Genomic DNA, 27,199 nt, shown 5'->3' with positions numbered 1-27,199 from the left:
CACCGGCCTTTGTTGGTGGTGAGTGGTGGTCAGTGGTGGTGGTAGAGGTCGCCGTCGCCGCTTTTGGCAGAGCCGCCGTCAGCTTCTTCCTTCAATAATCGGATTAATTATTTAGAACAATTTTTTCGGGCGAAAAGACAGTATCGCAGTGGTCGGTAGCAACGGGCTGTGACGGACCTGATGAAGCCAGTCCAGGAAGCCAGCCCTAACCGCGTCGAGTGTGTTGTACCGGATGCTCGGATGTTGAGATATCAACCTGGAACCACGGATGCCGATCTGTTCCTGACAGGAAAGGATTGACCAGCTCCGACCTGGGGGAGGGGCATTGATTCACTGCTGGAGTGTTCGTCGTGCCAAGCGGCTAAATCCGCCAATTTTTGGAGGCCAGTGGCGAGACCAGGCTTGACATGGAGGTCATGCAACTGCATGGAGGCCTCGGAGATGAGCTACAGGGTTCTCCTGAACCAAGCTGAGCTCGAGGTCTGGAGCTCAGCAGCTGGCCTCGCTACAGGCCAGATTCGATAGAGGCTCTTGAAGCGACTCTGCGGATGTCTGTTGTGCACTGTGGGGGCAGTCACCGTTGCAATCTGATTCTGCGATGGAACAATCGGTGCACGGTGAATGCTCTGGCAGACCGATCGACGAGATCTATCGTCTTTTCATCTGTCCAACTGTCTCATCCAAGTGGGTAACCGGAGCACCAGCAGATCTGGAGAAAACCCCGGCCCATAGGGCCAATGATCACCACAACAATGCCAACTGCCAACACCCATAATTCCCAGGTCACTTCAACTTCACATGGACCAACCTAAATGGCATCATTAGAGCATGCCTGCCTCACCCTGGTCGCCCTTACGCGGCCCCATGCAGCCCTGGATTGGCCGTGTCTCAGGCCAACCACTCAACGCCCGTTTGGGAATACGTCGCGAAATTGGCGCCCAGGATGAGAGCTAAAAAACGCCAAACAAGCTCTTTAATATCCAGCCGTCACATGGGCGAGTCGAGCCCGAGATCTCCTCCTTGCGCAATCTCGCTCGGCCGGTGGCGTCTCTCTCGTCATCGCCTGTCATTCTGCCGACTCTGCCTGCCTGACTCTGCTTCGTCTATCGAGAGAATTAACTAGTTTTTTAGTATCCTTGCCCGTCCCTGCGCAAGTCCTCGGCTCGTACCTTGGTCCGGAGTGGCATTTGGATCTTATATTATTGCTTGTAGCCTTCGCTGTGAACTTGGTCTGTCTGCTGGCCTGCTGCTTGCTTCGCTCCTTGCGTGCGCGAGTTGTCGTCGAAGAGCAAATCGACATCATTTGCCCAGCCTCAGGTCAAGCACGGACTGCGCATGCAAAGAATGCAAAGAATGCAAGCAATGGCCAACGTTGCACAAAGCAGGTCATCGCAGTCTTGTCCCTCACTCGTCCAGCCACAGCGTCATTCCTAACTGCCAGCATCCACAACGTCCAATCCTTTCGAAGCCTTTCCAAACGCATACGTACCATCGTGCTATACCTGCGTTCTTGAATATGCCATCTGATCAGTATCGTCAGGATAACCTCATCGCGCTGTTTTTCTTGCCTTGCCCTCGCTGAGCTTATCCTCGACATTTCATCTCCCACTGCATTTGACTCGGCGACAAGCAGTGATGAGCCAAGGCTACTGACGTACTCCGTAGGTATTAGCCTGTCAAGTATTGATACTTTTCCAGAAATTGCAGCCCCTCATCCGACGGACCCGTCCGATCCGAAGCCCTGTCAGCCGCTCTCTGCACGATGCAGTCTCCTTCTTGGACTCCTACACATACTGAATCCAAAGTTACCCGTCATTTACAGAGTATAGCAATATCCTCGGTTTATCGAGGATCCTTCTCATTTTATGTGTGCTTGACGACAGGCCCAATGCGATACCGCTCAGTTCATCTTCCCTTTGACAGCCAACAACACAACCCACCGCTCCCACATCTCTGGTCACAATGCAAATAATCCAATCCACTTGCTATCCAGTACTTTCCCGTTTGTTGGAAATAGGGTTGGGAGCTATTTTGCCTGTGAGCTTCTTGCCTTGACTCTTCGTAGATGCCTTGCCAGGGCATAAAAGGATTCTAACTTCTGGTTGAATACAACTACTCTGGCCTTCCTATGTAATTCTTTTTCACATATTATGGTAGTACTCACCCGGTAAAGGCCCTTTTGAACAGCCTGTTAAATTTTCTCTCGTGTTTAAAAATAACAGCACTATCACTGCGTACCCGAGCTCAAGCCGACGAGATCTAGCAGTACAGCTAAAACATAGAAAACATTGAAATTCACTGAATGCTTTGTTCTAGGACCATTATCATGTGTTTTACGTTAGATTGCGATGGTATACAGATATTCTCACCAATCGCGTAAACTGTTTCTTGTTGTTTATTTCCCTGGTAATATATGTCGCCATTGACGATCCCGGTGAAGGCGGGAACTTCGCCGTTTCCATCAATATCGAATTGGCAAGGTCGACAATTCACCGTTTGCACCTTCAAAGAGGCCTTCACCATAGAGTTACACAAGGAAAGCTCGCTTATTGCTAGCGTGTCAATGTAGAGGTATAAATAGGCCTTCCATAGCTGTGTCTCAACCAACCCCATACACTTCTTTCCAGGTCGATTAAGTAGAGCTTTTCCACAATATATATATAATATATATAACCGCACCCATGTCTTTCTTGGAATGGAGACAAAACAATCAAATCTAGCACCAAGCTCCCACTCAGACTTAAAAGACACTCAATCTAAACTTACCCAAAAACCTTACCCCGACTGATGAGGTTCATCTTAAGATATCGTTATGCTGCTTGCAACCGCAGCTGATGGACCCCAGGGCAGGGTTACGATCTCTTAGTGTTATTGTTAGTTCCAATAAGCTTTTATCTATGTTTGTGCCTTATATACCCAAGTTAGAATAGCCCTAAATCTCGAGCTAGGACTGACGGATTTTTAAGACCCTGCATACTAGGAGGCGCCCAATGAATGACCTTACCGGGTCTATTTTGACCTCCATATCCTCAGCATGACTGTCACGAGAGGCGTAGTTTGGCCTCAACCCCTCCCCTTTCGTCTCCTAGGTGGAAATATGGCTCGTCCAGGCCAAACTACAAAACACTGACAATATCGGCATGTGCTTTCACGAGGCATTCGTTATGTTTATTTGAAACGCAATGAAGTCTATACCACCATATACAATCCAACCTCTTATCACCCAACAACACCCCTATAAACCTTCCCCCTCCACCCCCTATCACTCTTCCACCCTTTCCCACTATCCTCGTCATGATCAGCCTCCCTCTCCCTCCTCCCCGTCCAAATATCCATCTCCGCCAACTTGACAATCTTCGTCCGATGCCAAAGCTTCCACCCCACCACAAACAGCGCAAACACAGGTAAAAGGATATAATTCACCACGAAATCGTCCGCGCTAAACGGATTCAGAAACGCCGTGTACCCCTGGAAGAACACGAGGAACACGGTGAGGGAGAGCGCGAAATACGTGCCCCAGGGGTACAGCGCTGCGCGGAAAGGGAGCGTTGAGGGGGATTGCCCTTGTGCAGATAGGGCGAGGCGGAACCGGATGTGCGCTACGCAGATTGTGCTCCAGACGAGGAATGTTGCCACTATTCACATGTTAGCGGTGCCATTTACATACCACGTAGCTTGCAGGTGTATATGGAATATAGGCTGTAAGTAATTTGAGGAAGAGAAGACATACCCCCCGAAAGCGTAATAAGGGCATTATAAACCTTCCCGGCCTCATTCCCCACCGTCAAAAACACAATGCAGGTGAAGATATTCGAAAACACGATAGCCACCCAGGGCACGCCGCGTGCATTCGTGCGGCCCAGGATCTTGGGCGCTTTGCCCGTGCGCGCCATGAACAGGATCGTGCGCGACGAGGCGTACAGGGACCCGATTCCGGCGGAGATCACGCTGATCACGATCAGGGCGTTGATGAGGTGTGCGGCGGGCAGGATTCCGGCGTCCGAGAGGGCGATTGTTAACGGGGAGCTGGCGCTGGAGGAGCTGTCGCCTATTAGGCGGGTGTCGGTGTAGGGCATGAGGATGCCGATGAAGAACATTGTTCCTGCTCTTATTAACTCCGTAATACTTAGCAGACATATTGCAGAGGTAGGTACCGATGTAAAAGACCAGGATGCGCCAGAAGACCTGTTTGATGGCGATTGGGACGGCTTTTTGCGGGTTGCTTGATTCTCCAGCTGTGATACCGACCCTATTCCCATCTCATTAGTGGCTATTCTAAGAGAAACAGGATAAGCTTACATTTCTGTCCCAGCATACAGCGTCCCTGCAACAACAAACGTCTTCGCAACGCCATTAATCGAGTCCGCAAACGGGCCTGGATCATGCCAGTACTTGAACCCGATTGTCCGGCCGCCAATCCCCCCGGTACTGATGCAGATTGAGAGGATAAAGAATACGATCAGGGCGAGGACTTTGATTCTGTACTTCATTAGTTGATGACCCACCCGGCTCCGTATGCTTATTTGATTGATAAAAGTGCATGGTAGGTAAGTGGTTGGCGGACATACAACGACAACCAAAACTCCATCTCGCCATACTCGCGCACCCCGAAATTTGCCAGGCCCAGGAATAGAAACCAGAAGATCAGGATCCAGGCCCATTGCGGGACGACGTCGGTCCAGTACATTATGACCAGGGACACCGCGTTGTATTCGTTTGCGAGGACCTGTGCTGTTAGCCATCACCGTATCACGTGTGGCTGTAATAGGACTTTGGAACGCGTCTAGGACATTGCAAGGGGTAGAAGACAAACCGTAATCCAGAGATACCAATACGCCCACCCAAGGCCAAACGCAAGCGAGTCGTCGACAAAGCGCCCGGCGTACTCGGTGAAGGAGCCGGTGACCGGGATCGCGGTGGCCATTTCGCCTAGGGCTTGCCTGTGTGCACTGCCGTTAGAACAGGTCCACAACTATAAGGTAGACACATAAACAATGTATTATTGGATGCATACATGACGAAATAAACGACGATCCCGACCAGCGAGAAACTTATCAGCACGCCTGCGGGTCCGCCCTCCTTGAAGGCATTGCCGGAGCCGACGAGTAGGCCGGGTCCGATGATGCCTGTTGTTATAGTATGTGTCAGTGATGAGGTGGGATGAAGTGTATCTGGAAGCGTGCGTACCCCCGATCGCAATCATCTGCAAGTGCCGCGATTGCAGCTTGCGCTTCAGCGGCGCATTCAAGGGATCGTGGTCATGAGAGGTACCAGGCGAGGACTCGACCTCGACTTCATTGTTGACGTGCGAGGTCTGGTCTTTCCAGGGAAGCATTGCGAAGATTGACAGGTTGACTTCGAGAGAAAAGGCCCATTGGAACGGGAGGAAGCAATTCTTAAATTCTTGGCTGGTGATTGCACTGATTTGCGGGCGATGTCGTGATAGCTTCAAGTGGGGGTTACACAACTGCCGGCCTATAGGATTGATGCAGTGTCTATCATGGACAGACACGGCAGATGGAGGATTTGCAATTTCATTCTCATCATCTTTCGCTCTCTTTCTACTCTCTATTATATTATCTACAGCTTCTGTAAACCTGCGCGCCCCCCCACCAGCCGCGCAAACCCCTCCAGCTCCTCCGCCGTCAACGTCCTCTGCAGAAACGCCGTCTCCCTTGCTTCGCGACTTGACTCTGCCGTGCTCATATCTGTACCGACATTGGCATCCCCACAGATCGCCGCCTGGAAGAATCCCGCCATGCTCTCCGCCAGCTCATACACCTCACCCAGCTTCTCCAGCACCTTCAAACATTGATACAGCGACTGGAACGCATTGCGCCACAGATCCGGCGTCTCCGACCGGATGTTCATGAAATGCGTAGCCAGCACCGGCGTGAGAAGGCCCACCGTCGTCGTCGGCAGACAGTGCACGAGGTCAAGCTGGTTCAGGCCATCCGCGACGCCTGCGATGGATTGCGTGACAGAGTGGATGCCATCCCCTGATGGATTCGTCGTAGAATCACCACCACCACCAGACTGGAGTGATTTTTCGTTCTGGCTTTGTGCATGGTTTTGCCGATGCAGGGCGCCTGATGCCGCGAGGTATATCATCTCCAGCCAGGCGCGGTATGCGAACAGCGCGCGCTCGCCTTCGGAGAGGGCTGCTCGCTCAGGAGGCGAGTGGTACTGCACCTCCTTGGGCAGACTCGTGTGCCATTCATCCAGGGCAGCGATGTAATGCGTGAATACGGCGGGCGCAAAGACCGCAGCGTTCGTGATGGGGAAGATGATCCCGCTGATTGTGGTGCAGAGCTTCGCCTTCTCGATGAACATGGCCGCGAGATGCTGCTGCTGCGTCGGGCTTCGAAGGACCTCGCACGCGCCTAGAACCGGCATGGCGAGGACAGAAGGGGGGTATGGCCCGATGTCCAAGTCGGAGAGGGTAGGCAGGGGCACGGTGAATTCGGCGTCTTTGATGACAGGGCTGCGCCGCAGATTCAGGGCGTTGAGGCGGTCGCGGGTGTACATGCACCACCAGAGACGCTTCCAGAGGCCCGGCGAGGTGAATGTGCTTGCGCGCGTGCGCTGTTCTTGCTCCTTGATGGGCATGGCGAGGGCGGCTTGCGACAGGGCGATCTCGAGCCAGTGCCGGAAGTCTTTGGGGTCGTCTTGGTTTTCGTGCCAGTAGGTCATGAGGAGGACCGTTTGGATGAGCACGATGCGGTCGCGTTCGACGTCGAAGTCGTATAGGACCTGGTAGATAGTTAATATAGTGACGTGGGATACAGCGACTGGACTTACTCGTGCTTTCCGGAAGAACTCCTGGCGCGCGGCCTTTCTAGATGTGTATCCCGCGCGCTGGATGTGTGTTGGGTCGACAAATGCAATGGCCGAGAACATGACGGCGTACATCAGGAGCAGACTGACGGCGGAATGGCCATTGTTGTCGGCGATGGCCTGGAGGAAGGGGGGGAGGTCGAGGACGGGGAGGTAGGGGTGGACGTGGAGGACGAATGTTCGTAGCAGCTCGTTCTGTAGCCGCTCGTCTGGCAGGGAGAATACACCCTTCGCCTTGAGGTAATCTGCGTCTTCATCGGCGAGGCTGGGCAGTTTTTGGATAAACGGTGGGAGAGTCGTTTTGTATGTCGGTTGGGGGATGTCGGGGATGCCGGGGACTGGGAACCCAAGCAGGTCGTGGGCGACGTTCTTGTAGTGATCGAGAGGAGTCATCCAGTGGATGCGCCCGATGTCGAAGCGACCTTCTTCGTGCGCTTCTGGAGTATCTGGCCATGTTAGCTGTACGTTGCCAGTGTCGGTGTCGGTGTCGTCTACTTACGAATGACCTCCTCCATGGGAGAGTCGCCAGCGTCCGTCATCGAGACCGAGTCACTGAATTGTTAGCAAAATGCGACGGACAGCTCCTGCGACGACTTACTCGGTCTCATCCCCCGGCGGACACTTGATGCCGTAGTCGCGACATGTTAAACAGGGCGACTGGCCATTGAGTAGGTCACAGCGGATGTGATTCGAAAGACAAAAGCCGCATCCAGCAGAGAGAGCAGGCATGATATCGTGCCTTTACCACCAGATTGAGGCCAGAGAAAAGCAGATGAAAAGAATTCGGTGAACGAAATCCGCCTCGATCAAGAAGAGTGCAAAGTGCACCCCGCGTTCCCTCCATCCGGAGGCCGCAAAGGGCTGGGGGGTCCAATCGATGAACGAGCAGTTCCACCGTTTCTCCACTAGGAATATCACTAAACATCACTTGGCGGTCCAGAGCGCCAGAGCCTCGGCGATTCGAAAGAAGCTGGAGCCCCGCGTTGAGAGATTGCCGGCATTGCATATCCGTACAGACGGCCGCTGTGTGCTGGTGTCCACGACGGCATACACATTGGGACTCGGGCTCCTACACTGCGATAGCTGTTTAACTGGCATGAACTATGAACTACTCGTACACAGCGTTGAGTGCAACCAGCAAGACAGACCATCGGATCCGATATCTCGATCTGCATCTGTTCCGAGAAATCCCGCCGGCGATCAGACCCAGTTCCACGCAATAACGTGGCCAATTCGCCTCTGTGAAGGCAAAATTGCGCTGCACTGCCGCTGGGTTCCCCACCGACAACATTTAAGCTCTGTTGCAGGAGTATTTGATTGCCTATTCCGGTGTCGGCGAGGTCGACTAACTGAACCCTGCATACTGGGTGGCGACATTCCTAACAATATCAAGACTGAAAACTACCGTCTTCGATATTGTCATCGGTTCAAGGATCGGAATACAGAAGTAGTGTCTGTCTATCAGAACTGTGCATCCGCATGTTTCCATATCTCTGCGATTTTCTTTGTTCGCAACTCACTCAGCGGGTACTGGCTTGGTTTATGCGAGCAACCTGAAGCCAACCGCGATGTGATGTCTCTATTCTGACCTTGTTGGGTGGCTTAACCCTAATTGCTGCACTTGAGCAATGCTTGTTTAGCCCGACATGATCACTCTGATCTCTACCTCAATTGCATGTCAAGCCATACGACGAATCAATATCCATCAATCCTGCGTACAACCTGTCTTTGGCCGCTCAAACTGCATCTCAAACGCAAACCCCTGATTATCTGCAAACGTCCTCAACCGCCTTTCAACAAGATCCCACTGCGCCTTCATGGTATCATAGTACGGCCTTTCCACAGGAACAAGCAAAACAAGCCTCCTCAGCTCATTCCTCACGCCCCAAATCTCCAACAGCTCAAAGACAAAGTACTTCTCGGGAAACGTCAGTTTCAGCACCACAAACTGCATCCGCTGCAGCAGCGTCTCGCAGATAAACTCGGCCAGGTCCATCTGCCACATCGCCAGATATGTCGTCGGCGTGCTGGACACTGTGAGCGTCGTCCCGTAGAGGACGGGGAGGGCCTCTGATGTGATCTGCCGGTTGACGAGGAGGATGGGCGGCGTTGACCGGTCGAGGTAGATTCTGGGCAGTGAGACGTCGGGGATCGTGCGGCGCTGGGCATCGTCCGAGCAGTGGCTTTTGGCTTCCTCTTCGGCTTCTTCTGTGAGCCGTGTGATGCGCCGGTAGCTGGATCTGTATTTGCTGGGGTTGAAGAGGTGCGGGTAGACGTGGAGGCGGATTTCGGGGGGGAGGGCGAGGAAGTTGAATGTCATTCTGCGCTGTATATATGTTTATTTTCTTTTATTCCAAGTTTAGTTTGCTGCAAGGCGAAGGTGGAAGTGAGGCTGAGTGCAGCTTCGGTATAGAGCCCCGCGCTGACTCATTCTGTGCTCTCTTGGCAGATGCATATTATGGTTTATTATAAGATCAGGGATGTAGGAATGGAGGCTTGATAATTTTTGGGAGAAAGGCTTAATCTTGGAGATATACATATTGGTTGAATAACAATAAATGTGCCAGTCAACCAGACTCGACAGCTTAACGCCCTACTCTAGCTCCACTCTATTTCGGACTGCAAGAAAATACAATTACTAAGTAAAAATAGTTATATTCATAATGCTGTGTCTATGAATCCGTAGTAGTCACAGTTGGGCCCATCTATACCATCTATACCATCTATACCATCTATACGTAGCACATAAGGTGAACATATAATGTACATCAAAGATATCTCCAAACAGAGTCCAACCAGTCTAGCAGTCAGGATCTATTCCTGATGGAGTTGTCCAAGGGGAAGCAACAGCTCCCGTGCATACGCCGCTGCAGCAGCCGACGCATACCTATCCCAGTGCTCGTTCCTATGTGAGTCTGCATAGTCCTTGATACCACAGATAATAAGTGTAGGAAACTCATCACCCAACCCTGCAGCCCCGACCTGGATTGCCTTTGCGCCGAATTTCATCTCCAAAAGCTGACGCACGGCAGGGTCTGTAACGGGGTCATCCGACGAGGCAATCGTCCCAAGGTGAACAACCGGATGCGTGTCCTTCCTCTTCTCCCTGCTGACGATCTTTTTCGGGTCACAGGACATGCAATGCTGGTCGATTGGATCGGCATGCCTGTATCCGGCGTCAAAGAGCTTATCGTAGGAGGTGCCCTGATACGAATGCTCCTCCTTTCTCTCCGGGTACCAATGCCAAAACAGCGTCACAAGAAATTCATGGAACTTACTCGCCTTGCCCAGTTTCCGGTCCGCCGCGAGCAAGTTCGATATGTTCACCAGAAGCCCTGAATACGTGCTAATCCCCGTCGTCACCCGATTGACACCCTCAACGCCGACATCCTCGAACCGCACCACGCCCTTGAAAGCGCGATCTGGCGTACCGACAACAACATCGCCCAGCCTGATATCCTGATGCTCCGACGGAATCCCGCTCCCCGTCGAAACCAGCACCCCGTGTTTCAGATTCGGGAACGTGGCTTTCATGTCTGCGGCGATTTGGGAGGCCATGGCCATGCTGGGTTTGCAGCCGGGCTTGTCGGCGGGGAGCATGGCCATGACGATGTTGTTGCGTCCTATTCTGCCGAGGTTGTAGGCGTTTTTGTCGGCGGGGCGTTGCGTTATCGGGTTTCGTCCGTAGGTCTGGTCGAGCATTTCGCGGGCGGGGAGGGTGTCTAGCGACCGGAGGCAGATCCAGCCGATTGTGAATGAGGAATTTGGGGGTGTCCCTGGAGAGGGAGTATGTGGTGTTTGTGATGGCATCTTGGTCGGTGTGATTCTGTTATGGAGAAGCGGAAGTGTAGCTGTAGGAGAGGTGGTGTTGGTATTGGAAAGGACCGAGACGAAATCAAGCAACAAGTGGCATGGGGATTATATGTCTGTGGCTCCTTCACTTAGCTCTGCAAGAAAGCTGTTAAGGATTAGTGAATGGATGCATTGTCTTCCATGTTTCTGGTAGGTATATTCATTGTTGGTGGAGACGCCACTGTCTTTCAGCCCTAAGGCGTTGAATGTGTCCAGCAGCTCAGGAACAATAAACGAGCAGAGCTTTCTACAGGGGTATGTTGAAGAGAGTATACAAAGTAAATAAGCACCTTTTCTATGTAGCCTGAGCACTCACTGGCCGGGGTATCTTTCCTGTATATACGGATTTCAGCCACGCAGTGCAGTGAATGCTTCATAGGCACCAGCAGGTCGAGAAAGTGGAGCCTGGACTGCAACTATAGCCCGCCTCATCTCACAATATTTCTGGGCATACATAGAGACATCGCAGTCAATGCCCACTATATAATTCCTCATCCTGTTGCAGTAACAAAAACTGAATGTGCAGGGGTATTATGAGTAGGTCAGTGCAGTCCACTCTCATAGAAGGTATGTATACTTGCCAAAGTAGAGCAACTCTTTAGCTATCTCAACAGTCACGCTCGTTGAGGAGCTGACCCTGGTGCACATCGCATTTCCATCTCCGACGCTCATGGATCGGCAATGAGTTTAAGCTCGACCAAGGCTCCTTCTTTACAAACCAGTGACCTATATTACTTTTAGTAGCACATAATCAAACGGGGGTATAGATCTCTTAATCCAACATACGTATACGGGATACTGCTTCTGGAGAAATCTGCGATAACAAGTATACAAGCTAGTTCAATGCAGCAGTCTGTATTACCCATCGGGAAAAACATCCACAACCTTTCTGAAACCTTTCATTGGAATAACTTATATTCCTCCTTGTAAGCACCTTGTTCTAAAGGCGAGCCAGCAGCTTCTAAACAGATTCTGCTATTCAAAATAGCCTGCTCCTATATTATTAGCATAGTGCGATAAGGGGTCAAAGTGATTCCACTATGCAAAGCGTTCACTGTCTATTAAGGTAAGTTAGAATCTTAACTTCATGAAAATGACGAAATGCTAATTCCACTCCAAGTTTAATCAGCATCAAAGGTTCTCGGCGGCGGTTGAGGGTTTCAGATGTGAGTGAAGAAGGATTATCTGCCACCAATTGGAAATTCAGGATGCGTTGAGGAGTCTGCGTGCTGGAACGCGTCTTCGAGATGTTTTGCTAGGCGTCCGAGCTTCTTTAGGCGGTGCCACAATGTCGTTGTTATTTGTACGAGAGTATCAGCAAGGACCGTAACTTGGTACTATTATGTTGAAACTATTGGATGCTTAGACATAGTCAAGAAGCCTTTCATTGTTAGGATGACCTATACAGTTCCCGAAATATGTACTATCAGCTTAAACATATGTCATAGTTGTATCGTGCCACGTCACACCCTTTTTCCATAAACTCATCCCTTAGTAGCAGCGGGTCTATACGCAGTTAGACAAGGATTCTCAAACAATATTGGATAAGGGAACATACGCAGCAAATGCGGATAGATCCGGCACCGTCACACTCAACAAGACCGCTAAGACATATGTAAGTAACATTACCAAATCCTGCCTGGAAGATACTCACTGGGCATCACAGCTGTCAGGGAAGAAGATCTCCTGTTGACAGAATATTAGACCCTGCTACCTGCGGGCTGCATATTATAATATATGTGACCTACCTGGCAGTTCTCACCCTGTTGTCTAGTTTCCAGAGTAGGGGAGGCGTAGGCCAGAGCCAGGAGGGCAGCGAAGGCAGCAATGACGCGCATTTTGGGTAGTAAATAGAGTAGATTGGTTCTTTCTTTGAATTGGTTGAGGATGATGCGATAATGAGGATGGATGAGGCGGGCAAGAAGTAGGTATTTATACCCTCGCCGGCCCCCGCCAGACTGTCAGACGAAGAAAGATATTGCGGTCTCGAGTTGCAACGGCGAGGCTGAGGCCTTGTTGTAACCAGGCCAGCACCTATCATACACTGGCCCTCTCCAACACATCGTCAGAGAAGGATGATAACCTTGGCCGCCAAGGCTTGATGGTCTCTTCAAGGTACTTGATCTGCATCAGCCGCGGGCTTGCAGGGTGATCGCCGTCTCACCTCAGCTTATAGCGGCGATCAGTTCCCAGAAGCATCCGGCCGGGGCGCCTGAGGAAGTGGGTGCGGCGAATGAGATATGGCAGCTCTTGGGCGTGTCTAGGCCTGTCATGGTCCAGACTGACGTGGCAGTGTACATGTTGAGCTTGGCACCAATTGCAGTTATCCAGCTGGAAGGGTTTATCCTTGGTGTCTTCTTGTTTGGATGTTTGTTTCGCCGTCAGTGGATGCAGAGACGGAGAGACTCCGCGGGCTGAATCTTGGTCATGAACGTGTGAGGTTGAAAGTTGGCACTATCGACGGTGTCATGGTACCTGGCATCATACAACCAACAACTCTTCTCTCGGCTTCTTGCGGAGTGTGCCATTGCATATGCTGAACCTATCTTGCTCTTTGCATCCGCTGACGGCTCCATCAATGCCATCGCCGGGCAATGTGGTATACGTGACTCTCTACATCCCAAATGAAGAGAATCCCTACAAGGGCTATCGAACCGACTCTCGAATCGAATAGTTCCGACTATTGAACATTTCTTGAATTTGCTCTTCTCTAGATTTGTTTCAGTTATCCGGACCAGGTGCCTTGTGTGGTGCTGCTAGTATCCAAGCCAGCATGGAAAACGCCACATCGGCACCCGCAAGATGATCAATCTCTTATTACGCTGCGGTTACCTTCCTTAAATATTTCCTTAGGATGTGCTACGACGGGTAACGGCAATGAATAACACTCGTTATATAATCTGGACCTGCACAGCAGACCCGAAAGCTACCTAAAAGCATAAGAATGAGTACAAAGTCTTCAACCACCAGCTCACCCCAGTCCAGCTTCACAGAAGTGCTCATACTAGGTTCCAAAGACCAATGAGCCTACGCATCAACAGTACCTGCCAAAAAGTCGGCTGCATCACCCGCATCACTGCCGTACGTCAAATGCGCCGGGGTGATAATCAGCGTGCCAGAGCAAACCAGATCACCAACGGCACAATAAACCTTGGTCTGATCCTCTGGGTATCCCGGAATCTGTCCATCATCCTGCAAGTTACGCGTGAACCCAAACAGCGCAACACCCTTAACTTTGTCCCTGAGCGAGTCGTCGAGCGCCTGCACCGCCCCCGAAATCACGGCCGAGCCCTGGCTGTATCCGGCTGCGACGATCTGAGTGTCTTCGCCGCACTCGTCGGCCAGCTTGAACATGTCCACACCGGCGTCTATGGATTCCTGATCTGTATTATCCGGTAGGAAGTTAGGGATCAGGTTGGCTGTGTAGGCGTCGCCCACGCCCTGGCAGGCGACTTGGTCCGAGCCGAGTCTGGATTTTAGACCGTTGCATACTTGGGGGCCGACTATGAAGCCCTATATTATTTTTGACAATTAGTTCGTTAGCAACGTTACATTGCTAGGGTGGGTTTGCTTCCGGACTATGGAAGGGACGTGGGGGCTGTTGTATGTACCATGTTGCCTGTCTCGGTAGAACCACGGGCAAAGATAAACGCCACGGGCTTGCAGTCGCCGTTCTTCAGGTCGTCTGAGGTGGTGATCTGCCGGCGTTCCAGGGCTATGTCTGCCTCGGGGTTGGCATTGGGCACAGGGTTTGCAATGGCGAAGGTAGCCAGGGCCGCAACAAGAAGTGCACGAAGACTGATAGCCATGATGGAACGGATGATAGCAAAGACTGATTGAGCCGGGGAGCACTTGAGCTGGTGATAGAGCTGGCTGGATGACCTGTGTTGGTTGATACTTTTTTTTTCCCCTACATTGCCCGTGTGGCATCAGGTATTTATACATGCCCCTCTGTCTCATCGCCGTCGCTGCCGCACGACAACTACCGCCACGGCATTTCCAATTTACCTAGGATGTTACGTCTCCAACCCTAGCCACTAAGCCAAGCTTCTATCTACCGTGAGGAACGAACCTAGGGATGTGCGGTACGTGCCTACCACCCTATATGCAGGCAGTTAGGTAGAAGCAAATCAAACACCATCGTCCGAGTCGACCCTGCCCTACTTTTCTGGGCTGCATGGAACCAAAAAGTCGTTTTCGCTGCTTCATACGTTATCCACAAAGAGCCGAATTGACACAGAATAATCGACATGTCTGAAATTTGGCCCGTCTGCCTGACTCGGGTATTTGCCCCGAGTTCGAGTCTGACTGAGTCACCGGTTTGTTTGAGGGTGGCACCAGCCCCATGCAGGGACGTGCGTGTGCCCTACAGAGTACAGCCATCTCAAGAACAGGCACGAGTGTAGGATACGTGAAGGTTCTGAAGATTGCGGGGAAGTGACAGGGGTGTAATCGGGGCGTTCGGGGATTGATTCGTTTCAGGCTAAGGAAGGATCATCCAAGAGTGAGTAGTCAAGAGGTGGGCGGCATTGGAAGTATGCACTAAGTGCTTAGGCTATTATCCAGTTCTAATCCACAGAGAAGAGGAAAGACATGCACTGAGCGACTGCCGTAACGCCATGGGGAATTCTAACTGCCGTGAAACCGAGGTAACAATGGCCCTGGATGTCTTACTATACTTTTTTCTCCTTGTTTTATGAGATGCCGCATCCGAGGAACATAATATATTATATTGCTCTAAGTGTGGGGACTTGTCAGAGAGGCCGGATTGTTTCGGAGTTTCTTGGGCCGTCTTGGGGTTGGTTCTCTCCATGCATGGCCGGAGAATATCTCTACTAGGCTTACCAGCCCTCGTTTCCCTTCCTTTTCTGCGGGGTTAAGCAGATCGTTCATCTTCGGGCACGGCACTTGACCGCATGACCTGCCTATCCCGCTAGTGAACCTACTAGCCCCGACTGGCACTTGGCCCAGTATACTTGAGCGAATAGATACCCCGCTCGATACTGTTGAGTAGAATATGCCCGCTTGCGAAGTAGGGGTACACGCTCCAGCTGCCGACAAATTCCACCTCGCCTCCCTCGGCATCGTCCTCAGGGTGGACGTCGAAAGAGCCGACCTCCTTGAATGCAGAGCCGGACGGGTCCTCAAAGACCGAGCTCACATCGACGATGCGCAGGCCACTGCCGTAATTGGACTGGTATGTGAGGCCGTTGACGACGTATTGGTTGTGGTCGATTGAGCGCACGGGGGACTGGTAGAGACCGGTGTGCTTGGGGGCGGAGAGATCTTTGATGTCGAAAATGTAGGTCGTGGTGTGGCCGTTCGCAGCAGCACCAGTACCGTCCATTTCATCGAGTTCATCATCAAGGAGCAGGTAGGAGTGATCCTCTGGATCAACGAGCCAGCCTTGATGGGTGTAGCTGGCGCCGACATAGGGCGTCTTCGAGATTTGGATAGGGTCCGTTTTATCGGTCACATCAACGATGGTCAATGTATCTTCGTTGTAGTTGAAGCAAATTTCCTGGCCGACGTACTTCTTATCCGGGCCCTTATAGATGACGCACTGAGCTAGGAGGAATTAGAGCCGGATATCTGGAGAACCAGTCGGTCCTTACCATCATGCACATAGCCATCTTCATTGGCACAACCGGGCGAAAAAGGTTTGGCCGGGTCGGACACATCGACCATCCACAGACCTCCAGCGCAGGTAAGGTTTCTCGATGTCCCAACCGCATAGATCATGTTCGTCTCCTCGTGTGATACGATATTGTGGGAGCTTCCGAACTCGTTGTACCAGGCTGTCAAGTCCTTCGATGGCGAGAACTCTGTCGGATCCGAGGCGGATGTTGTAGTCAACTATGAACGTGAGCTAAACCAGACGGTACTCGGTCAGTGACAAGCTAACGCACCTTCTTCAGATCGAAAATCTGGAGCCCATGGCCTGGCGCCTCGGAGCCAATATACGCATGGTCACCGATGACCTTGACATCACGCCAAACAGAGGGCTCCGTCTGAGTTGCCAGTCGCCCGACATATTCAAGACTACCGTCCTCAAGGACCTCAACAAACGCAACACCGTCTGTCTGTCCAACGACGCCGAACTCGCGCCCATCAGCAGAAGTCCAGCCTACACTCATTAGCTCACTACGGCAACAATTTCTGCACGCTTACCCCAAAGATCGTTGCCCTCACGGGTGACGCTGCCCAGAGCCTGGTGGCTGAGAAAGCTCAGGAGATCGACGTTCTGGCAAGAATACTCTCCCGCCTTGCCCCGTCTGCATTTCTTGTGCGCCTGATCGGGGTAGCGGTTCAGATCGAACAGCCCCTGGCCCCGGGCACGCTCTCTGGACTGCATCTTCAGCGACATGAGGTGCTCCATTGTTCTTCCACCTCGGTGTGATGCTGACGCCACACAGGCCATGGATAGGAGAGAGATGAGTGCGAGCTTCATTGCGGACTGAGGAACCCAGAGAACGAAATGATCAATGAGGGAATTGGTTGCTGAGAATCTCATCGGCTTCCACCTGCCTTATATAAGTTTCGGAGACCGCCAACATCCCCGTGGCGAACCGTCCAACTGGCATAAGCCAGTACTGCCAAGCAACCTTTTCTTATCATACTACTTCTTTATAGGAAGGAGGACATTCAATGTACGATATATCACGCACATGCGGGGGGAGATAACAGCAGCTCGTCCTGGGCTACCGATAGACTTAATTGTAAGCACGAGGATGATTCGCGGAAGGAAGAGATTGTTTGACATTGCAGGGCTTGGGTTACAGCGCCACAAAGAAGGGCTGCGGATGTGGTTGGATAGCGGCGTCGGTGCGATCTTGGACTGGTGATCCGCGCTTCTTGGCCCTCTGGCTATGTAACAACACTCGATCACACAAGAGACAATGTGCATGTCGATATTGCCCCGCTTTCTTCAATTGTTGCCGTCTGAGAATTGTCCAGGCAGTCTCGGTGCATTGAGTTGGTGGGCCAGGTAGCAGCCCATTTTTGCCACTATTGTTCAGCAGATAAGCTGTCACAATGCAGGGCAAGCATGGACAAACTCACGATGTGTATCTTCTCCAATCGCACTGACACATTGTCGGTTAGACACGGCTATCACTTGCACCATTCCGATATCCATCAAGGCCCGTAATATAACCGAGCTCCTGAGACCATAGACAAGGGGTATGGTAACATCGCGCGGATAGTGTTGGGCAAAAGAGAGGAGTTACAGTGCTGTCCGAAGAAACAATTCAGCAAATTCCATGTGGTATATTATGTACAAGCAAGTGATATTAAACTCCTACCACCATGTGAAAACATCCCAGTCCCTAAGCCGGGCTCTATCGCCCAAAATATAATAAGTGGAAATAAACGAGGAAGACAAAGAAACGCCAGAACCAGTCGCTGATGCTGTAAATGAAAGAAGAGGGAAGTTAAATTAGTTTCCTGCCCCGTTTCACGGGGCTCGGGGTGCGGGGATTTCTAGATCGCTCCCGACTGCGTTCTGTGAAATTCACTGTCTTTTGGTGCTCGAGCATTAGCGGCATATCCTGATTTTCGAAGCCGGTATCGTTCTGGTGCTGTGTTCCCAGATATCCGAGCGCAGAATGCTGTCCAGGCAGTTGTGGAGGCATCTGGTGCTGAGCAGACGATTGTCGAGAATACGTAGGAGGCGGGTGAGCGTAGTCATGCTGGTTGTAGCGACTCCTGAATGACCGGAACGACCAGTTGCTGACAACAGTGACAGTCGAGATAGTGACAAGGAAAAACAACTGAAATGATTAGTTTGAAGCGTAGCACGAGATGTGAATAACTTACAATCGCTTTCCAGCTGATCGGGTCGATAAAGCTGTTGATGATAATCGCCATGGTCTGTGCCGACACCTTGGCTCTTCCAACCTTGGCCGGGTCACGGTTCATGCATCGCTCCCAGTTCTCGCAGACGGTCTCCAATGCTGGCAGTCGATCACCGCCGGCGCACCGGTTATCAACATAACTCTTTGCGCAAACAGCCATCTCGGCCAATATCGTATCGGAGACTTCCTCGGCAGCTTGGTCAAATTCCGCGCGGATAGCTGATACAAATCCAAACACGACGTACACCGCAAGCGAAAACAACGAAAGGTTGACGACAAGCTGTGCCCACCAGGACAGAATATTTGGAACATTCGGGTGCGCTTCCAGCAGTGCAAAAAAGTCGGAAAATGTGGACATTCGCGATGGCTGATCTGTGGGGTTCTGGCCCTTCTTCGTGATGCCCTGCTGACTTTCACTGCTGCTCGGCCGATCGCTCTCATCATCACTATCCTCTTTCCGGAGTCGCAAATCTAGCGTCTTATTTCGTAGTCTTCGCTTCTGAACTCGTCTCGCGGCTGCGTTGGAATAGTGGTTCATCCGTGGGATTTCGCCTCGACCGGGGCTTGGCGCAAACCGTCCGTACATGCCGAATAGCGAATTTCGATGGCCTGCCTTTGCAGGCTGCTCTGGTGTTTCGTCATTATCGGCATTTTCTGGGGACGACATGTTTTCGGCTCCCGAGGAAAAGTCCAGATCGAATTTGCGGGGTGTCATGAAGGCGGGCTGAGCAAACGGCGATTTTGACGTGGCTGCGGGTTTCGTCTGGGAGAAAAGGAATGGTTGCGAGTTGGGCTCGCGGAGGGCTGGGATGGGCTTCTTTTCCGGGGAGTCAAACACATTGTGAGACCCTAAGACATGTTAGCATAAATCTATTAATGGAAGGGAGGCTGTCACGCACGCTTCTTCTGGTTGTCGTGTTGCATGCTAAGCTGGTAAAATGGCGAGGTGACATCCCCAGGGGCCCTGGACTGCCACTCAAAGTCCATTGGACTCTCCGCTGTTCGCTTATCCATTTTGTAGCAGTTGGACAAACTGATCAGGGAAAGGGAAAATGCGAGTGAACGGGTGGGTGATGAAAGTGCGGAGGAAGAGGTGATCTGCGGAGGATTTTGGGCCAAGGATCTCGACTTTTTCCGCTTCCCTTTTTGTTTTGGTAAACAATCACTGCCGGGGCCCAGCAACCGCATTCACACCCCTCAGTTCACATGCGAGCGAGTCATTCTTTCAACAGATAGAGACCCTTCTTTTTGCATTATTATTTCTGTCCTTACCATGAGTCGACTTCACCGTTCACTCTCCGATCGCCTGGCCTGAGCTCCCCCTCACTGCGGGCTCCGCCCCAGGCGCACCGTTTCTGTGGATCTACAGTGCATACATTCTACAACAGAGCCACGGCCATTTATATATGTTCATTCTGATTATAATAACAATAACCAATATCATCATCGCCGTCGGCTCGAAAGGAAAATTCTAGGTCGGTGCCGCCGCCAAATACCCGTGTCGGATCAAAAACGCAGCAGCACGGATCGATAACTAAGCGCCAACAGACTCCGAAATCAAATCATCTAATGGGAATCAAAAAGCTCTAGCCCAACTCCAGTCCGATCGCTCATATTATAAACACGCGTGCGAGAAAAGCAAAGTATGCTATAAATCGTCACAGTTTCACATGGTCGACGAGCTCAAACTCATCCTCGTCAGCGAGATACCCGGTGGAGATCTCGCTCTCCCGAGTAATGAACTCGTATTCCTTGACCAGTTTCTCCGTCTCCTTTGTCTCGAACTTCTCGACCGCCTTATCGATCATGTCGTTGAAGAGCGTCTGTCCGGACACCTCATAAAGATCGACCGGGCCGCTTCCGTGGCAAACTTCGGGGATGGTCGTTGAAACAACAAGGTCGCCCCGATCTTCGACGGCGGACGAGTCAGAGGTTGCATCATCGAGAGCCTCTCGCACGTCGTTGTGGAAGTCAATCTTTGCGGTGGTGGAGCCGCGCTGTGCGTCACGTACGCGTTGCCGCTTGTTCCACGATGTTCTATTACGGTCAGCCTTTGCATCTGCGCTACCTCCAACCGGATATACTTACGACTCTGGCTTTGCGGGACGAGTTATTGGGAGGATACCATCAAGGGTAACAACGCCGGGGCGAGAGGTTCGGCCGCCGTGCACCCACTTGGCCTTCTTATCGTAGACCCGCTTAGCTGCGGTGCCAGCCTGGCGCAGATCGGGCTTGTCAAAAGAGACGGACATGGCGTAGAGCGGAGAAGTAGAGTATAGTATATGGCCTGGTGGACGTATATCTGATGAGGCGCGGTGCGCTCTTGTAAAGTTGTCTGTGGTGTATGCCTGGACTAGGTAGCAGTTGAGCCGGCGCAGTATAAACGACAGAGGCAAGAGGCGATATGCAGGAGAGGAATGAGTAATGCGCCCGATTCTTGCTCGATATGGGCGTTTGGAACGGGGACTTATAGATCGGGTGAGTCACCAAGGATCGGCTGGTAACCAGTCATCGGCTTTGTGTCATCAAAGAGCGGAGGACAAGGTGAGTAAGAACAGAGGCAGACAAACAAGCGACTTGAGGTCAAAGAGATCAGAGAGATCAGAGAGATCAGAGAGGATCAGTACCTTGGAAGGCGAGTCGGGGACCTTGTTTGGCGATATCGAGTCACGGCTGGGCTTCTTTATCAGGCGCTCTCAAGGGGGGTCCGGGCGAGGCGATGCTGATTGCGGCAGGTGCAGGTCATCCACACCACTGCAGCTCCTGATAACGAGATCCTATCAATCAAGCACCTCCTCTTCCTCCCCTCATTTTCCGGGGATGCGCCACTTGCGTGCCAGCCGAGACCCATCTCCCATGGCCCTCTATTTTCGTCAACCGAGGATCCCGAGGCTGCTGCTCTCCTGCAGATGGCCGAACCAACGACAGCGCAGGCCACAGCCTCAGGCACGTTGTCCGTTCTGGGCTGTCACTTGCCTGCTGTGATGTCATGCGATGATGCGATTTGCATCTCCTCCTTTCTCCGACTGGGCTTATCATGCGTCCCTGTCATCTGCATCCACGCAAGACTGCGCTGGAGTCTCGCGGTTGGACGGGACGCCCTGGTTAGTAATCCTGGAGTCTGTCGCGCATTCTTCCGAAAATAAACATCGCGACCTGGCTGTGATGACGGTGATGACGAAAACAGAGGCTGTTTAGGCCCTATCCGGCACTACGGAGTAGCCTGCCTTGTAGTGATTGGTTTGGATGCTTGTATCGCGAGATCGCCATAGATTAGATGCATATCGGTGTCCAGCACCGCAATATAGTACAACAATGATACAGACTACTCATCCATCTGCCACTCATACTCGAGCGCCTCCATCCTGCCCTTGCGGTTCCTGGCTGCAAACCACTCCTTCTCAAATCCATTCGCACGATCAACCCCGTCCCACCGGTGTCCCGGCCTGATCCCATACCGATTCGGCTGAAATGCGCCCTTATACAACGGCTTCCCCGTCTTGCTCACGCCCGCGGCGGCCTTGGTCAAAAACTGCGCCGCCGGGTCATTCCACCGGCTCTGCGCCTTCAACTCCTCATTGAGGTCCTCATCCTCCGCCGTGCGCGCCAGTGGCATCGCCTTCACCTCCTCAAGAGCCTGCCTCCTCCCCTCCCTCTCCTGCCTTTGCACATCCCCCATAAGCGCCTCCTTCGCCTCAGCCTCCTTGATCTTTTTGTCCTCCTCCACCCGTCGCGCCTCTGCCCGCTTCATGGCAACATTGATAATTCGCCCCGACGCATCTCGGTATATCGTCTCCTGCTCTCCCTCAGCCTCATCCCCTTGTTTCTTTCCCTTATACAGCGCCTCCTCCGCCTTCCTCCGCTTCTTCTGCGCAGCAACCATCGCTGCCGTCTGCTCTGCCGTCTGCAGCCCCGCCCGAGCGCCAGACTCCATCCGTAATCCGTCGTCATCTTCATCCTGATCAACAACCATCGGATCTTCGTCACCGCCAGCCCGTCTCGCGTTCTCCTCCGCCATCGCATCCGCTAGGATTGCATCCGCCGCATCGCGCTCACTCCCCGTAGTCTCCGTATTTGTACCCGCATCCGTAACCCCAGATCCTAACGTCTTCCAATTACTCTTCTTCGCGCGCCGAAACTCCGCGCTCCGCCCGCCCGACACAACGGCTGGTCCGTACTCGTCGTTGTCGCGCGTCGACAGCCCCGCCGTGCTGCGGAGATCAGGCGGATCATCGTCAGCGATTATGAGCCCACCGCCATCCGTGCCAGATTCTGCTGCTTTGGTCTTCTTGCGCTTCTTTTTGGGTCGTTCGGCGTTTGCGGGTGCTGGGTCCGCGGTTAGGTAGTTCTTCGCCAGGTATTCAGCTAACGAGCTTGAGGGCATTATGGTCTGTTTTATTTTTGTTTTTTCGTATATGGATTCAGTGGTTTGTTGGTTGGTTAGTCGTGAGCTCGACAGCCTTTGGTTTCCACTCACTTTTAGTTTTAGCTGTGAAGGCGGAGAGTTGGGCTGGACTGCTGGACGCTGGACTGCGCGGGCTTGGCGGTCTGTGCTTAAGCGGACTATCTGTTTCCCCGGTATGCTATAATGTACCTTTTGTATGCGCGATACGAGCGACATTCGACTGTGTCATCTCCATCTCTTATATTGGACATTTCTGTTCGTGAGAGGAGTCCAGCTGCTTATTCTCAATACTTGAAGCGCAGGTTTCTTGGCTTGCCACAGTGATACCTTCTTCGCTTGGCAAGAAGAACAAAACCTATAGTACTCGCCCATACAACACAGTCACTGCCAAACAACCTACCACCCAAAGCTATCAAGACTCGGACATATACAGTACTTCAATTACTTTTCTGGTGAACAGCCACCCCAGCGACAAAACTGAAATGCCCCGAACAGACGAAGCAGAACACTGGTTCAACGCCGTCTACGCCGCCGTGCGCGAGATCCCACGGGGCAAGGTAACCTCCTACGGGCACATCGCCCTCTTACTAGGTGAACGTCCGTACTGCACCTTAGTACACCCAATTATATACCTATATAGTCAAAAGTCTATAGATATATATATATGTCCATTCCCATCAGCATTCATCAAGACCCCATTCCCCCGCTTCTATTGCTGATTCTGATTCCCTCTACCAAAGCACACAAGACACAGAGAGCGGAAGAAGGCTAACATAATACTGGTTCTCACAGCAAAGCGTCCCCGCCAGGTCGGGATCTGTTTAAAACACCTCCCGGTCCCAGAGAGCGGGGAGTACTTCCACGGCGGCAATGTGCCGTGGCAGCGGGTTGTGAATTCCAAGGGGATGATTTCGCATCGGTGAGTGCCACTGGCTGCTTATCTACTGCTCCACCGGTTGTTGGTTTTGTTTCTGTTGATTTATGGGTGCAATGATCAAAATGAAAGGTTGCGAGCTGATGGGTTATGTCTGTTAGTGGGCCCGGGAGTGCGGCGAGACAAGCAGAGGCTCTTCGCGAGGAGGGTGTTGAGGTCGATAGTGATAGTATGGGTGAGTTCTATGTAGACTTTGCACGGTTTGGATGGTTTCCTATTGAGTTACCGAGTGAGGTTGATGCAGATGAAGACGAAGAATTGGACGAAGACGAAGAGCTTAGGCGAGATGGGTTATAGCATATAGCCTACACGCCAGACAAACGCATTCCTGGTTCAATCTCTAACAGGAGACGGGATCATATTGCATAGTCCTATCTCAGACACCCCAGAACCCATACGTACAATTGCTATCGTAAACATCAGATATTCCGGACCGTAAATGAGAAATGGCAAGGACAAGAATCAACCGGCGTAATATATCCATCTCCGACATCGCTACCCCGTAGGGCGTCTAAAGGCAGGAGAAATAGGTGGAGTAGTAAAGGTGGAGGTGAGGTGTAGCAGAGCAAGCGGACACTTCAGACAGGAAAGCAGACTCTATGATGGTAAAGAATGAGCAGGAGAGGAGGACGAAGAGGGTGGGGAGAGAGAGAGGGAATAGGTTGACGTTTAGAATGTACGGAGCGGTCATGGACAACCAACAACTAGCCATCGGCCCAAGATGTGGTAAAATGTGCAGCAAGGAAATCAGGACAAATGAAGGAAAATCGTCACTCGAGACATATACTGTCGTTATATCGGGTAAATTTGGGCTTCACGCTCATCTCCGCTTTACTTCCGTGGCCCATCCCTCAATGCCTTCCCCTCTACTGCCGGGAACGAGACCTAGGTCGACCTCTTGCATCCCCCGGGTATCCTTCATCCACTCATGCGATGCCATACCACCAGCATTGGCACGTTTTTCCGGTAGCACCTCCAGCATCGGCAGGAGGAAGTCGCTGATGGCCATAGCCTGTGACGGCGAGAAGTGGTATTTTTCCCTTAGCACATCAGGTAACGACCAATGGCGGAGTCTGTGGATATTGCGCAGTTCGCCCTTGCGGTTGAATATCTCTTGTGACCAGCGACCCGAGAGGCAGAGCGACTTCGGGAAGTTACCAAGCAGCTCGATAACTTGAGCTATGTGGTCATCGTCTTTGCCGTACCGAGTACCTGACTGAGGATCGAACAAGTAGTCGCCGGTTATTAATTCGAAAACCTGCACTAGTTAGATCTTCCGTAAACCCCAACAATGGGATATTCAATGACAAGCTTACCATGCAGGACATACTCCATATGTCGGTACTCGCTCCCCATTTGGATCCCAAAATAACCTCAGGCGAGCGGTATTGGCGTGTCTGGATATCATTGGTAAAATGGTGGCCAACCCAGCATGCATTACCCAAGTCCGCGATCTTCACGGAGATAATACCGCAATCAACCTCTTCGTCGTTTGACGACGACTTATCAAGTGAAATTCCAGAAACCTCTCGTTCCAGCAAGTCACTGTCGGCTGTTAGCAAATGGTTGTTAAAAAGAAACACGTCGCTCCACGTACGCAGTTTTTTCTCTCTGGTTGTGCTGCTCGTCCTCATCCTTGATGCCGAGTAATTGTTTCATCGACGGGGTTTCAGGACCTGTCTCTGTCAGCAACAATATAAAAATAAAATTGCAATTGGTTCTCCGCACCTGAAGACTCATTGACAAGCTGGCTGAGGCTGCTGTGAGAATTTTGGGAGCTGTGTTTAAAATCGAAGCTGGTGTTCAGAGGACTCGGCAGCGGCTGGCTGCCGGTGATCAATGTTCGGCGCCTCCGCCGACCGTTGCGGTTGTCTTCCTTCTCTTTCTGGGCCTTCTTTTCCTCCTCCTTAACATATGTCTTCACGATTTGCTCGACATCGCCGATCTCGATCAGGACGTTCTCTGGTTTCAGGTCGGTATGAATAATCCCGCATTCCCGGTGAAGATAATCGAGGCCTAAGAGCACCTGTTTCGTAATCTGCTTCACGAGCGGCATAGGAATGCCGCGGTGGTTCCATTTCTTAATCAAACCGAGAAGATTCTCCCCCAGCACTTCGAATACCATGCAAACGTGGACCCCGTGCGGGCCCTTGTGCTCGAAGGAATCAAGCAAGCTAACGACGTGCTTGCGCCCAGGATGGGAAGGTTTGGCCTGGACAATGCGATTTAATAATTTAATCTCGTCGATGGCGGTTTCGGTGTAATGAGCGGCCGACCGGACGACTTTCAGGGCAACGTGTTTCCCTGTCGTTGTGTCGCGGGATAACCAGACAGTCGAGAAGTGACCCCACCCCAACTTGCGCACGACGACATATCGGCCGTTATTGTAGAGCTCTCCGATCTGGACCGGGTGGTAACCACCCTTGCAGTAGTCTTCTGAATCTTCCTCCTCGGCAGTGGTTTCGACTTCTTCTTCGGAGGACGAGGAGCCAGACCGTGATGGCGGGACACTATCATCGGAAGCGGGTTAGAACAAGCAGAATAGAGATACAGCGCCACAATGAGGGGGCGAAGGGGATGAAGGGGGAAACATACCCGTCGCCTGTCGAGCCCGGTTGGTCGCCAGCAGACATCGCGGAGTCGTTGGTGACGATGGGCTTCAGGTCGGTGCCCTTTCTTCTCTTCTTATTGGTGGTGCCGTTGGTGGCGGAGGAGGCGACGTTGGAGGCCATCTGCTTGCCTTTGTTGAGGACGGATTGGAGATCGACGCCTTCCATGGGACGGGGCAAAGGGAAGGGCGAGTAAAGGACAGGAGGTAATAGATAAGGGAGGGGGCTGTTGTTGGGCTGGCAAGAGCGCAGCGGAGGGGAGAAGCAAAAGCAGAGCAGAAGATGGAGGAGGTTGGCGGAGAGCGGTTCAGGCTGGGCTTGGGTTGTGCGAACTTGGAAGCTGAGGGGTCGCTGTTGGCTGAGAGCGAGAGCTGCCCGCAACCAGGCCGACTCGAGTGCAAGCAACTGCCTCGATTTTCAAAAGGAACTCGGCAAACACTTCGAACACGACAAATTGCTCGACAAAAAGAAAGAAGCGCGACCGATGCGGAAAGAAAGAAAGTGGATGAAGGGGCAATTGAGTTGGGGACGCCCGAGAGAGGCAAATGACGCAAACAATGTGAAAATCCCCAGCAGCTGGTCCGGCTGGAATCCAAGCAGCGATGATTAAGAGGCCCAGGCAAGTTCTCGACTGTTTTGAAGGAGAAGCCGCGAAGAGATGATCGACAATGGAGAATGTCCGCAAGCAGGCGAGAAGGACAGGCGA

The 27,199-nt window shown here is 52.1% G+C and overlaps 14 protein-coding genes across 14 annotated transcripts; 3 read left to right on the top strand and 11 right to left on the bottom strand.

Annotated features, from left to right (window-relative positions):
* Positions 1-859: 859 nt before the first annotated feature.
* Positions 860-1,654, top strand: ASPSYDRAFT_418538 (uncharacterized protein). The gene is made up of 3 exons (XM_040846353.1): positions 860-1,114; positions 1,170-1,485; positions 1,541-1,654. The coding sequence occupies exons 1-3, from the start codon at positions 944-946 to the stop codon at positions 1,543-1,545; spliced, it is 492 nt and encodes a 163-aa protein (XP_040699429.1). The 5' UTR covers positions 860-943; the 3' UTR covers positions 1,546-1,654.
* A 1,565-nt stretch (positions 1,655-3,219) lies between these two features.
* Positions 3,220-5,335, bottom strand: ASPSYDRAFT_92749 (amino acid permease; the record flags this gene model as incomplete). Its single annotated transcript, XM_040852725.1, has 8 exons — positions 3,220-3,635; positions 3,731-4,102; positions 4,155-4,249; positions 4,300-4,479; positions 4,569-4,726; positions 4,814-4,940; positions 5,015-5,126; positions 5,188-5,335. The coding sequence occupies 8 exons, from the start codon at positions 5,333-5,335 to the stop codon at positions 3,220-3,222; spliced, it is 1,608 nt and encodes a 535-aa protein (XP_040699428.1).
* A 203-nt stretch (positions 5,336-5,538) lies between these two features.
* ASPSYDRAFT_48827 (fungal specific transcription factor domain-containing protein) lies at positions 5,539-7,389 on the bottom strand. Its single transcript, XM_040847713.1, has 2 exons — positions 7,337-7,389; positions 5,539-7,283 (listed from the first exon to the last, which is right to left on the bottom strand). Exons 1-2 carry the CDS (start codon positions 7,374-7,376, stop codon positions 5,581-5,583), a joined length of 1,743 nt encoding a protein of 580 aa, XP_040699427.1. The 5' UTR covers positions 7,377-7,389; the 3' UTR covers positions 5,539-5,580.
* Positions 7,390-8,277: 888 nt separating this feature from the next.
* Positions 8,278-9,499, bottom strand: ASPSYDRAFT_417554 (uncharacterized protein). The gene has a single exon (XM_040846335.1). The coding sequence runs from the start codon at positions 9,155-9,157 to the stop codon at positions 8,543-8,545; it is 615 nt and encodes a 204-aa protein (XP_040699426.1). The 5' UTR covers positions 9,158-9,499; the 3' UTR covers positions 8,278-8,542.
* A 152-nt stretch (positions 9,500-9,651) lies between these two features.
* On the bottom strand, positions 9,652-10,647 carry ASPSYDRAFT_157747 (uncharacterized protein; the record flags this gene model as incomplete). Its single annotated transcript, XM_040842667.1, has 1 exon — positions 9,652-10,647. One exon carries the CDS (start codon positions 10,645-10,647, stop codon positions 9,652-9,654), a length of 996 nt encoding a protein of 331 aa, XP_040699425.1.
* A 1,421-nt stretch (positions 10,648-12,068) lies between these two features.
* ASPSYDRAFT_48824 (uncharacterized protein) lies at positions 12,069-12,708 on the bottom strand. The gene is made up of 4 exons (XM_040847712.1): positions 12,438-12,708; positions 12,344-12,375; positions 12,248-12,293; positions 12,069-12,195 (listed from the first exon to the last, which is right to left on the bottom strand). The coding sequence occupies exons 1-4, from the start codon at positions 12,525-12,527 to the stop codon at positions 12,181-12,183; spliced, it is 183 nt and encodes a 60-aa protein (XP_040699424.1). The 5' UTR covers positions 12,528-12,708; the 3' UTR covers positions 12,069-12,180.
* Positions 12,709-13,554: 846 nt separating this feature from the next.
* Positions 13,555-14,842, bottom strand: ASPSYDRAFT_48823 (uncharacterized protein). Its single transcript, XM_040847711.1, has 2 exons — positions 14,301-14,842; positions 13,555-14,202 (listed from the first exon to the last, which is right to left on the bottom strand). Exons 1-2 carry the CDS (start codon positions 14,496-14,498, stop codon positions 13,717-13,719), a joined length of 684 nt encoding a protein of 227 aa, XP_040699423.1. The 5' UTR covers positions 14,499-14,842; the 3' UTR covers positions 13,555-13,716.
* A 792-nt stretch (positions 14,843-15,634) lies between these two features.
* On the bottom strand, positions 15,635-17,140 carry ASPSYDRAFT_158583 (uncharacterized protein; the record flags this gene model as incomplete). The annotated part of the gene is made up of 4 exons (XM_040842736.1): positions 15,635-16,257; positions 16,305-16,545; positions 16,599-16,816; positions 16,861-17,140. The coding sequence occupies 4 exons, from the start codon at positions 17,138-17,140 to the stop codon at positions 15,635-15,637; spliced, it is 1,362 nt and encodes a 453-aa protein (XP_040699422.1).
* Positions 17,141-18,122: 982 nt separating this feature from the next.
* Positions 18,123-19,559, bottom strand: ASPSYDRAFT_157811 (putative nuclear envelope protein Brr6; the record flags this gene model as incomplete). Its single annotated transcript, XM_040842672.1, has 3 exons — positions 18,123-18,461; positions 18,508-19,394; positions 19,445-19,559. The coding sequence occupies 3 exons, from the start codon at positions 19,557-19,559 to the stop codon at positions 18,123-18,125; spliced, it is 1,341 nt and encodes a 446-aa protein (XP_040699421.1).
* A 644-nt stretch (positions 19,560-20,203) lies between these two features.
* ASPSYDRAFT_157838 (uncharacterized protein) lies at positions 20,204-20,797 on the bottom strand (the record flags this gene model as incomplete). The annotated part of the gene is made up of 2 exons (XM_040842674.1): positions 20,204-20,609; positions 20,637-20,797. The coding sequence occupies 2 exons, from the start codon at positions 20,795-20,797 to the stop codon at positions 20,204-20,206; spliced, it is 567 nt and encodes a 188-aa protein (XP_040699420.1).
* A 57-nt stretch (positions 20,798-20,854) lies between these two features.
* ASPSYDRAFT_417084 (uncharacterized protein) lies at positions 20,855-21,700 on the top strand. The gene has a single exon (XM_040846324.1). The coding sequence runs from the start codon at positions 20,970-20,972 to the stop codon at positions 21,528-21,530; it is 561 nt and encodes a 186-aa protein (XP_040699419.1). The 5' UTR covers positions 20,855-20,969; the 3' UTR covers positions 21,531-21,700.
* Positions 21,701-21,870: 170 nt separating this feature from the next.
* cwc26 (putative cell cycle control protein (Cwf26)) lies at positions 21,871-22,929 on the bottom strand (the record flags this gene model as incomplete). Its single annotated transcript, XM_040842721.1, has 1 exon — positions 21,871-22,929. The coding sequence occupies one exon, from the start codon at positions 22,927-22,929 to the stop codon at positions 21,871-21,873; it is 1,059 nt and encodes a 352-aa protein (XP_040699418.1).
* A 503-nt stretch (positions 22,930-23,432) lies between these two features.
* On the top strand, positions 23,433-24,181 carry ASPSYDRAFT_208583 (MGMT family protein; the record flags this gene model as incomplete). Its single annotated transcript, XM_040843948.1, has 3 exons — positions 23,433-23,547; positions 23,743-23,869; positions 23,986-24,181. 3 exons carry the CDS (start codon positions 23,433-23,435, stop codon positions 24,179-24,181), a joined length of 438 nt encoding a protein of 145 aa, XP_040699417.1.
* Positions 24,182-24,704: 523 nt separating this feature from the next.
* Positions 24,705-26,661, bottom strand: ASPSYDRAFT_34523 (serine/threonine-protein kinase; the record flags this gene model as incomplete). The annotated part of the gene is made up of 5 exons (XM_040845252.1): positions 24,705-25,142; positions 25,201-25,429; positions 25,482-25,566; positions 25,613-26,394; positions 26,480-26,661. 5 exons carry the CDS (start codon positions 26,659-26,661, stop codon positions 24,705-24,707), a joined length of 1,716 nt encoding a protein of 571 aa, XP_040699416.1.
* Positions 26,662-27,199: the final 538 nt, after the last annotated feature.

The sequence above is a fragment of the Aspergillus sydowii genome (genome assembly GCF_001890705.1).
Source record: "Aspergillus sydowii CBS 593.65 unplaced genomic scaffold ASPSYscaffold_11, whole genome shotgun sequence".
NCBI lineage: Eukaryota > Fungi > Ascomycota > Eurotiomycetes > Eurotiales > Aspergillaceae > Aspergillus > Aspergillus sydowii.
The sequence above is the reverse complement of the archived record's forward strand: the minus strand, read 5'-3'. Positions and strand labels throughout refer to the sequence as shown.